Consider the following 15,300-nt stretch of genomic DNA (forward strand, 5'->3'; position numbering starts at 1 on the left):
TTAAAGTTTTACTTCCTTGCATTGATTACAAAATTAAAAAATAAATTTAAATTAATAGATTAGATGTTTACAAACAATATAAGCTTATTAAAATTATACATCATGATAAATAAAAATGTAACTTATTCTCAGCAGAGGTCAAAAGCTTATAAATGATGAAAATTAGAGTATTTTGTGAGGATTACAAAAGTAGTGTATATAGAGCCCTTAACAGGCTGCTTGCCACCTAGTAAGTGCTCACTGGTGTTAACGGCGGTGGCAGCAAGTTTGTTTTGCTGCCTCGTATAGTTACTTTTACTAGCACCATCCGCACGGGACTGCACTGAATAAGCAGGCGGTACTGACTCACAGTAACTACCAGATAAACCCCGTTGATTGTTCGCCCTCCTGCCAGAACCTACAGTATCATCTCGAGCGGAAGGGATGTGACCGTCCTTTGGGGGTTGGGAGAACGTGAGACCTTCTTTCAGGGAGTGCTGTTAGGGAAAGTCCGTTTTCTTGACTGTGCTTACACGGATGGAGCTTTCACCCGGTTCATTCATCAGGCGGCTGTGTCTTGTCTGGGGTGTGGTCTCCAGTGACGGGGCCTTCTATCCTACAAGGAAGAAGAGCAGACAGTGGCGTCCAGCCTGCACCTTTAAGCCTGATCCAACTTTTCCTCAACCACCTCAGGAGGACAGCTTTGCAATGTCCACTCACTTCCCTTGTGCTATGAAGGCTTTGCTACTTGTGGCAAAACACTTGGAATGGTTGTTGAATTCATTGTTTATTTACACATATTTCTTTCACAAAAAGATAGAAATTCCAAATTGCTGGTCTTTTTCTGATGACAAATTAACAGTGTTTTGTTACTTATAAGACATATTCAAAGAAATGAACATTTAATCTGAACTTTCAAATTGCAAGAAACATTAACACCGAATAAGAAGATAATTGCTTTTCCAGATAAACTCATACCACAAAGAGAGTACTTTGAAAACAATTGTTTTCCATCATCATCATGTGACTTTTTGCTGAAGTTTATGTGTCACATACACAAATTACCACGTACCTTTACAAAGACTAGGAGCAAGCATTTTTAAAAGTTTACTGAGGCTTATAAATATATGATGAACTGCATGTGTTTAGAGTGTGCAGTCTGACAAGTGTACACACACACCCCGATGACTGGTATGTCCATCACCCCCAGGAGTGTCTGTGACCCCTTCCACTCAATCCTCCCCATCTTCATCACCCCGTTTCAGGCAACCACTATTGTACTTTCTATAACTTACTTTGAATTTTCTAGAACGGTTTTTATATGACTGGAATCACAAAATCTGTGTTCCTTTCTGTCTGGCTTCTTTCCCTTAGCACAATTATTCTGAGATTCATCCATGACACTGCGTGTGTAAATAGTTCATTCTCTATTACTGAGTATTCCATTGTATGGATACATTATGAGCTGTTTGTTTAGCCACCTGTTGATGGAAATTTGAGTTATTTCGCTTTTGGCTGTTGCAAATAAAGCTGTCCAAGTCTGTGTGTGGGCATGTGCTTCCATGTCTCCTGAGTAAATGCCTAGACTGATGGGATTTTGTGGTGGGGGATGTTTAAGAAACTGCCAAACCAACCGACTTCCAATATTCCCAGCATCACTGGGAGTGTTCCAGTCTCTACACATTTGCATCTCTGTGTCTTCTTTGGTGAAGTGTCTGCTCAAATCATTTGCCTATTGTTTGTGATTTCTAGTTTTTAATCACTGAGTTTTGACGGTTCTTTTATATGTTCTAGACGCAGGTCGTCTGTCAGATGCTTATTTGCAAATATATGCTCCCAGTGTTTGGCTTGTCTTTCTCTCAACATTTTTTTCTTAAGAACAGTTTTTTTTTCTTTTGTAAATTATTAATTTTAATTGGAAACTAATTACAATATTGTGGTGTTTTTGCCGTACATTGACACAAATCAGCCATGGGTGTACATGTGTTCCCCATCCTGAACCTCCTCCCACTTCCCTCCCCATCCCATCCCTCTGGATCATCCCAGGCACCAGACCTGAGCACCCTGTCTCATGCATTGGACATGGACTGGCGATCTGTTTCACATATGATTATATACATGTTTCAGTGCTATTCTCTCAGATCATCCCACCCTCACCTTCTCCCGCAGAGTCCAAAAGACTGTTCTATACATCTGTGTCTCTTTCACTGTCTCGCATATAGGGTCATCATTACCATCTTTCTGAATTCCATATATATGCGTTAATATACTGTATTGGTGTTTTTCTTTCTGACTTACTTCACTCTATATGATAGGCTCCAGTTTCATCCACTTCATTAGAACTGACTCAAATGCATACTTTTGGATAGCTGAGTAATATTCCATTGTGTATATATAACACAGCTTCCTCATCCATTCGTCTGCTGATGGGCATCTGGGTTGCTTCCATGTCCTGGCTGTTGTAAACAGTGCTGCGATGAACATTGGGGTGCACGTGTCTCTTTCAATTCCAGTTTCCTCAGTGTGTATGCCCAGGAGTGGGATTGCTGGGTCATATGGCAGTTCTATTTCCAGGTTTTTAAGAAATCTCCACACTGTTCTCCATAGCGGCTGTACTAGTTTGCATTCCCACCAACAGTGTAAGAGGGTTCCCTTTTCTCCACACCCTCTCCAGCATTTATTGTTTGTAGACTTTTGGATAGCAGCCATCCTGACCGGTGTGTATTGGTACCTCATTGTGGTTTTGATTTGCATTTCTCTGATAATGAGTGATGTTGAGCATTTTTTCATGTGTTTGTTAGCCATGTGTATGTCTTCTTCGGAGAAATGTCTGTTCAGTTCTTTGGCTCATTTTTTGATTGGGTCATTTATTTTTCTGGAATTGAGCTGCAGGAGCTGCTTGTATATTTTTGAGATTAATTCTCTGTCAGTTGTTTCGATTGCAATTATTTTCTCCCATTCTGAGGGCTGTCTTTTCACCTTGCTTATAGTTTCCCTCATTGTGCAAAAGCTTTTCAGTAATTAGGTCCCATTTGTTTATTTTTGCTTTTATTTCCATTACTCTGGGAGGTGGGTCATAGAGGATCCTGCTGTGATTTATGTCAGAGAGTGTTTTGCCTATGTTTTCCTTTAGGAGTTTTATAGTTTCTGGTCTTATGTTTAGATCTTTAATCTATTTTGAGTTTATTTTTGTGTATGGTGTTAGAAAGTGTTCTAGTTTCATTCTTTTACAAGTGGTTGACCAGTTTTCCCAGCACCACTTGTTAAAGAGATTGTCTTTTCTCCATTGTATATTCGTGCCTCAGTTTGCAAAGATAAGGTGTCCATAGGTGTGTGGATTTATCTCTGGGCTTTCTGTTTTGTTCCATTGATCTATATTTCTGTCTCTGTGCTAGTACCATACTGTATTGATGACTGTGGCTTTGTAGTATAGTCTGAAGTCAGGCAGGTTGATTCCTCCAGTTAAGAACAGTTCTTAATTTTGAAGAAGTCTAGCATGATTTTTTTCTTTTTGTGATCATGATATCTGCATTGTATCAAAAAAATATTTATCTAACCTAGGGTGACAACGATTTTCTCCTGTGTTGTCTTCTAGAAGTTTTACAGGTTTTACAGTTAAGTGTGTCATTGATTTGAGTAAGTTGTTGCACATGGTATAAGATGAGGATCAACATTTACTTGTTTGTTTTGCATCCAAGTGCCCAGTTGGTCAGCTCCCTGAGTGGTGTAGACTCTTCTTTCTCTGATGTCTTGCCTTGTACTTTTGTTGAAAACCAACTGACCATATGTATTCATTCTCCTAATGGCCCAACCCCTTTATCACTGAAATGATCTCCTTGGTAATAATCTTTACTCTGAAATCTACTTTATTAGGTATCTGGAATTTAGAGCATTCCCATTTTCTCTAGACTGGTATTAAATGTTAAATAACTTTTCCAATCTTTTGTTATTGTTGTTCAGTCCCTAAGTCATGTCCAACTCTTCACTATCCCATGGACTGCAGCATGCCAGGCTTCCCTGTCCTTTACTATCTCCCAGAATTTGCCCAGACTCATGTCCATTGAGTCAGTGATGCCATCCAACCATCCCATCCTCTGTTACCCTCTTCTCCTCTTGCCCTCAATCTTTCCAAGCATCAGAGTCTTTTCCAGTGAGTCAGCTCTTCACATCAAAATATTGAAGCTTCAGCTTAAGCCTCAGTCCTTTCAATGAATATTCAGGGTCGATTTACCTTAGGATTGACTGGTTTGATATCACTGCTATCCAAAGGACTCCCAAATTTTTCTCTAGCACCACATTTCGAAAGCATCAATCCTTTGGTGTTCAGCCATCTTTGTGGTCCAACTCTCGCATCCATACATGACTACTAGGAAAACCACAGCTTTGACTATTCAGACCTTTGTCAGCAAAGTGATGTCTCTGCTTTTTAATGTGCTGCCTAGGTTTGTCATGGCTTTTCTTCTAAGGAGCAATCGTCTTTTAATTTCATGGCCACAGTCATTGTCCACAGTGACTTTTGGAGCCCAAGAAAAATAAAGTCTGTTGCTGTTTCCACTTTTTCCCCATCCATTTGTCATGAAGTGATGGGACCAGATGCCATGATCTTTGTTTTTTGAATGCTGAGTTTTAATCCAGCTTTTTCACTGTCCTCTTTCACCTTCATCAAGAAGCTCTTTAGTTCCTCTTCACTTTCTGCCATTAAAGTGGTGTTATCTGCATTTATGAGGTTGTTGATATTTCTCTCTGTGGTCTTGATTCCAGCTTGTGATTCATCCAGCTCAGCATTTTGCATGATGTACTCTGCATATAAGTTAGATAAACAAGGTGACAATATAGAGCCTTGACATACTCCTTTCCCAAGTTGGAACCAGTCCATTGTTCCATGTCCAGTTCTAACTGTTGTTTCTTGTCCTGCATACAAGTTTTTCAGGAGACAAGTCAGGTGGTCTGGTATTTTCATCTCTTTAAGAATTTTCTGGTTGTTGTGATCTACACAGTCAAAGTATTTAGGGTAGTTAATGAACCAGAATATGAAGTCAAGTGGGCCTTAGGAAGCATCACCATGAACAAAGCTAGTGGAGGTGATGGTATTCCAACTGAGCTATTTCAAATCCTGAAAGATGATGCTGTGAAAGTGCTGCACTCAATATGCCAGCAAATTTGGAAAAGTCAGCAGTGGCCACAGGACTAGAAAAGGCCAGTTTTCATTGCAATCCTGAAGAAAGTCAATGCCAAAGAATGCTCAAACTACTGCACAATTGCACTCATCTCACATGCTAGTAAAGTAATTTTCAGAATTCTCCAAGCCCGGCTTCAACAGTACGTGAATCAAGAACTTCCAGATGCTCAAGCTGGACTTAGAAAAGGCAGAGAAACCAGAGATCAAATTGCCAACACCCATTGGATCTTCCAAAAAGCAAGAGAGTGCCAGAAAAACATCTATTTCTGCTTTCTTGACTTTGCCAAAGCCTTTGACTGAGTGGATCACAATTTACTGTGGAAAATCCTGAAAAAGATGGGAATACCAGACCACCTGATCTGCCTCTTGAGAAATCTGTATGCAGGTCAGGAAGCAACAGTTAGAACTGGACATGGAACAACAGACTGGTTCCAAATAGGAAAAGGAGTACGTCAAGGTTGTATATTGTCACCCTGCTTATTTAACTTATATGCAAAGTACATCATGAGAAACGCTGGGCTGGAAGAAGCACAAGCTGGAATCAAGATTGCCAGGAGAAATATCAATAACCTCTGATGTGCAGATGACACCACCCTTATGGCAAAAAGCAAAGAACTAAAGAACCTCTTGATGAAAGTGAAAGAGGAGAGTGAAAAAGTTGGCTTAAAGCTAGCATTCAGAAAACTAAGATCATGGCATCCAGTCCCATTACTTTATGGCAAATAGATGGGGAAACAGTGGAAACAATGGCAGACTTTATTTTGGGGGGCTCCAAAATCACTGCAGATGGTGACTGTAGCCATGAAATTTAAAGACGCTTACTCCTTGGAAGAAAAGCTATGACCAACCAAGACAGCATATTAAAAAGCAGAGACATTACTTTGCCAATACAAGTCTGTCTAGTCAAAGCTATGGTTTTTCCAGTAGTCATGCATGGATGTGAGAGTTGGACTATAAAGAAAGCTGAGCACCGAATAATTGATACTTTTGAACTGTAGTGTTGGAGAAGACTCTTGAGAGTCCCTTGGACTGCAAGGAGATCCAACCAGTCTATCCTAAAGGAAATCAGTCCTGAATATTCATTGGAGGGACTGATTTTCAAGCTGAAACTCCAATAGTTTGACCACCTGATGTGAAGAACTCATTTGAAAAAACCCTGATACTGGGAAAGACTGAAGGCAGGAGAAGGGGACGACAAAGGATGAAATGGTTGGATGGCATCACTGACTCGATGGACATGAGTTTGAGCAAGCTCCAGGAATTGGTGATAGATAGGGAGGCCTGGTGTGCAGCAGTCCATGGGGTCACAAAGAGTCGGACATGACTGAGCGACTGAACTGAACTGAAGTAGATGTTTCTGGAACTCTCTTGCTTTTTCTATGATCCAGTGGATGTTGGCAATTTGATCTCTGGTTCCTCTGCCTTCTATAAATCTAGCTTGAACATCTGGAAGTTCTCAGTTTACGTACTGCTGAAGTCTAGTTTGAATGATTTTAAGCATAATCTTGCTAGCATGTGAAATTAGAGCAATTATACAGTAATTTGAACATTCTTTGGCATTTTGGAATTGGGATGAAAACTGACCTTTTCCAGTCCTGTGGCCACTGCTGAGTTTTACAAATTTCCAGCCTTTTACTTTTACCCTGTGAACTGTGAAATTTGCTCACTCGTGTCCGACTCTTTGAAACCCCATGAACTATACAGTCCATGGAATTCTCTAGGCCAGAATACTGGAGTGGGTAGCTTTTTCCTTCTCTAAGGGATCTTCCCAGCCCAGAGATCAAACTCAGGTCTCCTGCATTGCAGGCGAATTCTTTACCAGCTGAATGACAAGGGAAGACCCTATCCAAGTCTTTGTTTTATTTAAAGTAGGGTTCTTTCTTGTAGACAGTGTGAGTTGGGGTTTTGCTTCCTGCTCAGTCAGATAACCTTTTCTTCTAATGAGGTTATTTAGACCAGGCATGTCTTTTGCTTAGGTATACACCCATAATCTTGTTATTTGTTTTGTTTGTTCCATCTGTTTTGTGATCCCTTTTCCCTCTCTGTCTTCAAAAGTTGAATTTTTAAAAAAATTTATTTTGTCACACAGCTTTTAACTTATTAAAATCTGCTGTATGATGAATTTCACTGATTGATGCTGGTTTTGAAACTGATTGACAATATATAAAGATGCAGCTGCTTAATTTGCAAAAATAACTGATTTACATCAGGGGAAATGGAAATTCATCTGAATTTCAGTTGAAGATATTAGTGGTCAGCGAGCAGAACCGTGAGTGTGATGTGTAAGAACAGGTATTAGTGATCAGCGAGCAGAACCATGAGTGTGATGTGTAAGAACAGATATTAGTGGTCAGCGAGCAGAACCGTGAGTGTGATGTGTAAGAACAGGTATTAGTGATCAGTGAGCAGAACCGTGAGTGTGATGTGTAAGAACAGATATTAGTGGTCAGCGAGCAGAACCGTGAGTGTGATGGGTAAGAACAGATATTAGTGGTCAGCAAGCAGAACCGTGAGTGTGATGTGTAAGAACAGATATTAGTGATCAGCGAGCAGAACCGTGAGTGTGATGTGTAAGAACAGGTATTAGTGGTCAGCGAGCAGAACCGTGAGTGTGATGTGTAAGAACAGGTATTAGTCATCAGCGAGCAGAACTGTGAGTGTGATGTGTAAGAACAGGTATTAGTGGTCAGCGAGCAGAACTGTGAGTGTGATGTGTAAGAACAGACAGTGCTGCCTTTATTCTGTTTGACTCCACATACTTTCTGGCATCACCAACTCTGGTCAGCGAGCAGAACCGTGAGTGTGATGTGTAAGAACAGACAGTACTGCCTTTATTCTGTTTGACTCCACATACTTTCTGGCATCACCAACTCAACGGGCACGAGCTTGAACAAGCTCTGGGAGTTGGTGATGGATGGGGAAGCCTGGCCTGCTGCCATGGGGTCACAAAGAGTCGGACAGGACTGAGCGACTGAACTGAACTTTCTGGCATATTTTTCTCCAGTAGGTGGTGCTACTGGTAAGGAACCTGCCTGCCTGCCAAGGCAGGAAATGGAAGGGAAGCGGGTTCGATTCCGGGGTAGGGAGGATCCCCTACAGCAGGGCGTGGCAGCCCGCTCCAGTGTCTTGCCTGGAGAATAGCATGGACGGAGGGGCCTGGAGGGCGACCGTCCGCAGTGTCGCAACGAGTCAGACGCGACTGAGCGACTTAGCACAGCACGCACTCGCGCACTTTTTGGCATATTTACTCCACTAGTACCACTGTTTCTGTGTTATATTAAACACCACCATCTCACCAAGCAATAAGGAAAAAACCTTGACAATTGGTAACATACCGTTATAGTGCTTCATTTTAAAATATATAATTGTTTAGTGTGAGCAAAAGTCATGCTAAGTAAGTAAAATTAAATATTTTAAAAATATGTACTTTTTATCTTTTAAAATTTTGATTATATTTTCATTTATAATACAAACAATATATTAGCACAGTGTGTAATTTCTGAAGGGGCATACATTTATTACATGTGCATCTATAAACTTATTTTACCAATAAAGAACTTTACAATCAAAATATTTTCATACTCCCTGGACTAGAGGACTTTGAGATCACCAAGAGTTAAGCTAAATATTTTTAAAAGGAGACACGGAGAAAAAGTCAACTGATGTCTCAAATTTAGTTGTTTGAGTCTTAGTCTGTTTGTGATGCTATAACAAAATACTGTGGACTTAGGGGGCTTATGAACATCAGACGTTTATTTCCCACCAAGGCTGGGCATCCAAGAATAAGGTACCAGGTAATCTCTCCACCTAGATACAATGTCTGGCCATCTGAAAAAAAAAAAAAAAAAAAAACACTTCTTACAAAATTTAAGAAGTCTTTTAAAATGGAGATATAACTTCTTTAAAAAATATTTGTATCTTCAGAGTCACATGTGTGGGTTTCTTCAGTGTATATGGAAATATATAGTGATGGTGGGAAAGATTGAAGGCAGGAGAAGGGGAAGACAGAGGATGAGATGGTTGGATGGCATCACCGACTCGATGGACAAGAGTTTGAGCAAGCTCTGGGAGTTGGTGATGGACAGGGAGGCCTGGTGTGCTGCAGTCCATGGGGTCACAAAGAGTCGGAGACGACTGAGCGACTGAACGGAACTGAACTGATAGAGATGGTAGCTAATGGATAGTAATACGCAGTAATAGTAGGTAAGGACGAATAATAGTGAATCCAGGTGCAGTTGTGATTTTGTTTTTTTATAGCAGCCTCTGCGCTGTAATGACGAACCACGCACGCTTTAGTTACATTTTCTGTGTTGGCTCCGCCTTCCAGATGTACCACAGGATCCGGCACTCGGAGTGCATCTACAGGGTCACCATGGAGAAGCTGTCCTACCACAGCATCTGCACCGCGGAGGAGTGGCAAGGCCTCATGCACTTCAGCCTGCCCGGCCGGCTGTGCAAAGAGATCGAGCTGTGAGCATCCTGCCCGTCGGCTTCCTCGGCCACAGTTCCCACCCAACTGGGCTGGGAGTGAAAGGGCTTCCAGAACTAGAGTCATAAATATTGCATTCCACCTGTGGTCCCTGGCCTTACCATTTCCCCCTTCAAAGGGAGAAAGGGCCGGCTCTCTTTATCTTTAGAAAAACTAGTCTGAGCACCATTTTGAAATGAGCCAACCTAAATGTTAGCTTTCCATGTTTACATACTTTGTGAAATATTTGCTCTTCAAAATGGCATTTAATCTCAGATAACCGAAAGGTTTCATTTCCATATAGTTTTAAGTTTGCCAGTTAAATTTGAGACTTTAGTAATACATGGTTTATCATCCACGCTTCGCTTCTAATCCTACGCTAATACATTTGTTACTGGTGGTGGGACTGCCCATCAAAAGCGTAAGCCAACGCTGTATGTTAATAACAACATAAAAAAATCTTAAAAAGTGATCCAGAGCTGACAGTTGTTTAAAATAAGACAAATCGTGTTGTTCATTAAATGAGGTAGTTAGATCGCTGTGCGTTTAACGCCCTGCCGGCCTAGTAAGCAAATGGGAATCTAAGCCTGTAAATGCCTCAGGGTCACGAGATGGAAATGCTAAGAACACCAGTTCTGAACAGCCAGCTAGGATTTAGCTGGAGCCAATCATATGATTTCTTTTCTTGGCACCGTCTGTATAGAGGTGTTTCCATGAGTTCTGTCAGCAAAGTACTCCTGACCACTTTAAGTTGGTGCTGCCCTGTTTAAATGGCTTTTTGCTCAAATAATATGCCAGAGTTTATCTTTTAACAGTGTATGTGTTACATAGTGTGCATATATATATATATACACACACACACACACATATATATATATATATATATATATGGTATATGTTGTAATACACAGGACAGAGGAGTCTCGTGGGCTGCAGTCCGTGGGGTCACAAAGTGTCAGACATGACTGCACAACTAATACATACATATATTGTGATAGAATAAGAAACACATGACTGTGGTCTTTGTAGCTAGTTCCTGGCACAGAGCTCCTTTGACCCTTAAAATTTCCTGAGTGATTTAGGTGAGAGAGGTGTCTTTTGTTATTCATATTAAGAGGGCTGGCTTATTGCCTGTGATTGGAGGGCTGGAAGCTCAGCCCCACCCATAGATTCCTTTCCCGGTAGAGAGACTAGGGGGCAGGTTACCAGTGAGCAAGGATTTCATCACCTGTACCCACGTGCTGGAAGCTCCAGAAAACCCTAACTGAGGGGTCGGCCCCAACAGTTTCCAGACGGGGGAGCACGTCAGGTGCTGGAAAGGGGGTGCCCCCAGAGAGGACGGAGCTGCATGGCCCGCCCCACTCCCTTGCCCTGGGCATCTCTTCCACTTGGCCGTTCTCGAGTTGTGTCCCAAGGATAAGCCAGAAGTCTAGCTGAAGTGTTCTTCTGCATTCTGGAGCTGTTCTAGCACATTATCTCCCCCATGGAGGGGCTTGTGGGAACGGCGGACAGATTAGAAGGGTGGGTGGCCTTGACTTGTGATGGGCGTATGAAGTGGAGGCAGTCTGTGGGCCCCAGCCCCTGAGCTGAGGTCTGCCTCAACTCCAGGTAGTGTAAGAATGGGGTTGAATCCTATGGAATCAGTGGGTATCTGCAGAGAACTGGAGAACTGCTTGATGTGGAAAACTCACACATTTGGTGTCAGAAGTCTTGCACCTAAAGGAAAATGGTTTACTACTTGAGCATTCTGCTTATGTGGGTTAAATATCCACAACTAAATTAGCATATGAAAATAGGTGATAGCTTTGAATGTCAATGTTTATAAATGTTTTCTCTGGATTAAAATGGGAAATAGATGGATTTTCAGCTCTAAAAGAATCTCAGATAAGATCTCTTTTCTCTATGAATTGTGCAGTGCACGTGTAGTGTATGTGTAGTATTAATGAGTGTGTAGTATTAAGAGCATCATTATGTTGTCCTTTTTCGTTGCTCTGATAATGACGACAGTATTCCTTTGTAACAGAGACTTAAGCAGTGGCTTAAATCTTGGACTAAGTTCCTGAGGGGGTGGGTGGAATGTCCTCCTGGAAACGTTTGATTATGACAGAGATGTGACTGAGAAGGGGAGAAGGCAGGGGGCCAAACTCCCAGTATTACTTTTTAGTTTCTTCATAGACGTAAAAGTTGCTTACTTTATTTGTATCTTTGTCTTAGTTCGCTGCATTTCCTCATGAGCCCCCCCCCCCACCCTGTGCTTTCTGTTTATTCCAGGTTCCACTTTGACGTCGGCCCCTTTGAAAACATGTGGCCTGGAATTTTCGTGTACATGATCCACCGATCCTGCGGGACAGCCTGGTACGTGAGACCGCCTCGATGCCCTCACCGCGTTCTTGGTTGATAATTAAAACATGCCACAAATTGTTTTCTCTAAACACTTGAATTTTTAAAAAAGGCTAAGATCATTAGAGAGCCTGCAGCCTTCTTAGATCTGCTTGGTTCATGACCAGTTCTGACCAGGTGATGATGAGAATGGAGGTGTAGCTGAGATAAGTAATCGCATATTGATTCTGTGGGTGTCTTGGAACAAACACATACATTGAGCATCGCCTTTCACCTTTAACTTTAATATGCCAGTTAAAGCAAGAGTGAAGGAACCAGGGCTCCTAATTCAGAGTGGTGTCCTTTGTTTGGAGTGAAGTTACATTGCCCTTTCCTTCTCCATCTCCCTTCTTTTGAGCCCTGTCCTAGAGGAACTGCATGACCTTATATTTGTCTGTTTGTTTGTTTTAATATAGCTTAAACACATAGTTAAAATGCAAGAAATAATTTTCTTTTTCTTTTTTTCACTAGTCATTGAGTGGCTTATAGAGGCTCTTAGCTTCTCTAGAGCTAAATTGTCTCCCCTTTCCCATTGAATTCTGTTTTCTCTTATTTCCATCAGCAACTTATATAAATTATTGTTTCAAAAGAATGAGCACAAGATACCTAACTTATTTCTTAGATAGCAGTTCAGAGTTTGACCAGTTGAAACTCTCATAATGATATACCTTATACTTCAGGGACTATCTGGAAATTTTCAGTAGAGAAACATAAAGGTTATGTGTATTAATATTTAGAGGTTTTCTGAACTCTCATCTCTGGTATTTCTGGAGCCCTGGTTCATATTGATACGCTTTTGTCTTAAGCTGCCTCATATCCATTGAGAGAGTTGGTGGGGCTCTAAAGAGGTCTAAGTACATTCAAAAAAAAAAATTACAAAATCTATTACCACACTGTAGAATAAGAGCATGCGTCATAGTCTTTCATGTACTGTTAAGTATTTGAATGTGATCATTTGCCACTGCCAGTTAATAATTTGAGTGTGCCATGGTAATTTGGATTCCCTTTCAAAGGATAGCCACTCATCTAGAAAATTCTTATGGTGTTCATGTTTGCAGTTTGTGAATATGAATACACTTTTTTGGAAAAAAAACTATCTCAAAACACCCTTGAGCAGGGTGACGGTATGTTGCTGTCTGTTGAGCCTGTGGGATGCAGGAGATGCTTGACTGTTCAGGAAGCGGTGATGGGAGCTGATGGTAGGGAAGGCAAGCAGGTTCTGGGGTCTGCGCGCTGGTGGGCCCGTTACAGTGTCCGAGAGGAAGCCGGTAAGGAGTCCTCCTTCCTCACCGGCTGGAGGACTGTCAGGGAGCTGGTGAACGAGGCTCTCTCAGCACCTCGGACAGCTCCCCGGCCAGGTGTGCCGCGGCACAGACCTGTGTGTCTAGACCAGCGCTGTCTCCGGGAACGCGTTGCTTCTTTACCAGTTTCTGTCCTGACAATGTGTCTTCCACACAGCTTCGAGCTGGAGAAGCTGTGTCGTTTCATCATGTCCGTGAAGAAGAACTACCGCCGGGTCCCTTACCACAACTGGAAGCACGCGGTGACAGTGGCGCACTGCATGTACGCCATCCTGCAGAACAACCACGGGCTCTTCACTGACCTCGAGGTGCGTGCGCGCGCCCTCCCTCTGCCCCATCTTCAGATAGCCGGAGTGGATTTCAGCCCTCTGTGTCTGCCGCCCATTCGTGATATAATTAGGCGCCATGTTATTCCAGGACGAGCTTTGGTTCAGTAAATTCATGAGAAGCACAATTGTAAATCACAACATCCAAGCATTTTTTCCTATTGTTTTGCATAAGAAATATAGAAACGGAAATTCCAGTGTCACCAAAATGTCCCTCAACGAAGCACTGGTTTCTGTGGTCTCTCTTCCCTGGTAAAGCTGACTCTTCTGAAAGGATGTGTGCTTAGTCGCTCAGTCATGTCCGGCTCTTTGTGACCCCACGGACTGTAGCCCACCAGGCTCCTCTGTCCATGGGATTTTCCCAGGCAAGAATACTGGAGTGGGTTGCCAGTTCCTGCTCCTCTGAAAGGATGTAGATAAGGCGAATTGTTCTCCTTGCTCTCATGCCCTAGATAATGGAGACTTATCCTATCCCCCTAAGAGCCCAGAACATTAAATGCAGTTAAAACATAAACACTCATCCGACATTCTCCCGCACAAGAGGACAGGGACATCATGATGTTCCACTTATTTGCAGCCTCTACAGACTTGGAGCTGGTGACACACACACAGAGGACGCGGGGACCCCTTTCCATTCATGCCCTGGTTCCGCTCCCAGGCAGACCTTCCCGGTGGCCACGCTGTCCTCTCTCCATGGGCCCCAGCAGCTGCTGTGAAAGCTCCAACTCAACCCCCTTCTCTCCTCCTGCTCCAGGACACGTGACCCTGCAGAGAAAGGGAGCTGCTTGTCCCATGCTTTATTTCCTTGTTACAGTCCTCATTCACGATAACCATACCATCGCTAGAATTTAGTGTCGAATAGATTTTTGAATGAAGAATGGAAACTGCCCTCTCCTTTTGCAGATTTGCTTTATCTGTCCTTTGGAACCCTTGCTTTCATTTGCCCCCACTCAAACACTTTGTCTCAGAGCTCAGCAGGAAACCTCAATAGTAATTTGGCTGTCAGAGTCAGCCGCAGAAAACAAAGTGGTTAAAAAGGAGGCTAGACTATCTGGCATTTCCGATGTTAGTGAGGAGGTGGGCTGCGTCAGTGACAGAAGTCAGCGTGAGAGTCCCGTTGCTTTGTTTTGAACGTCTGTGTGCTGTGTTGTTTCTTAAGCGCAAAGGCCTGCTCATCGCGTGTCTGTGCCATGACCTGGACCACCGCGGCTTCAGCAACAGCTACCTGCAGAAGTTCGACCACCCGCTGGCCGCACTCTACTCCACGTCCACCATGGAGCAACACCACTTCTCCCAGACCGTGTCCATCCTGCAGGTGAGCCGCCGGGGCCCCGCCGTCTTCTGAGAGAGACTTCTGGCTTAGGTGGTGGCGGCCTTCTTTAAAAACAGCAGCCGCATTTTACTGTAGAACCATCAGAGTCATGCTCAGGATAATTCTGTCTTTTGTTTTTAAGAAAGGCTTTTGTTTGAAGATTTATATATATATATTTTTTTAACCACATTCGATTTTTAAGTATCTTATACCCTGAGGCAAATGAACTGTTTCACATAGTTCATTTAATCTATGTGGATTGTCATATTCTAGAACCAGAACCTGTTGACCAATGAATCTCGAAAGTTAGGCAAATAAGATTTTAAGTGCATTGAAGTTCTTTTTTTACCTTTTGT

At 42.5% G+C, this 15,300-nt stretch overlaps 1 protein-coding gene across 8 annotated transcripts in view; it reads left to right on the top strand.

Moving 5' to 3' along the window:
* Positions 1–15,300, top strand: part of PDE10A (phosphodiesterase 10A) — a 545,806-nt gene that overhangs the window by 508,439 nt on the left and 22,067 nt on the right. For all 8 annotated transcript variants that reach the window (XM_070461605.1, XM_070461607.1, XM_070461606.1 and 5 more), the window contains 4 exons: positions 9,486–9,628; positions 11,898–11,981; positions 13,464–13,614; positions 14,792–14,947. In XM_070461605.1, the coding sequence (XP_070317706.1) occupies positions 9,486–9,628; positions 11,898–11,981; positions 13,464–13,614; positions 14,792–14,947 (534 nt within the window). The remainder of the gene's footprint in view (positions 1–9,485; positions 9,629–11,897; positions 11,982–13,463; positions 13,615–14,791; positions 14,948–15,300) is intronic.

The sequence above is a fragment of the Odocoileus virginianus genome, chromosome 34 (assembly GCF_023699985.2).
Source record: "Odocoileus virginianus isolate 20LAN1187 ecotype Illinois chromosome 34, Ovbor_1.2, whole genome shotgun sequence".
Taxonomy (NCBI): domain Eukaryota; kingdom Metazoa; phylum Chordata; class Mammalia; order Artiodactyla; family Cervidae; genus Odocoileus; species Odocoileus virginianus.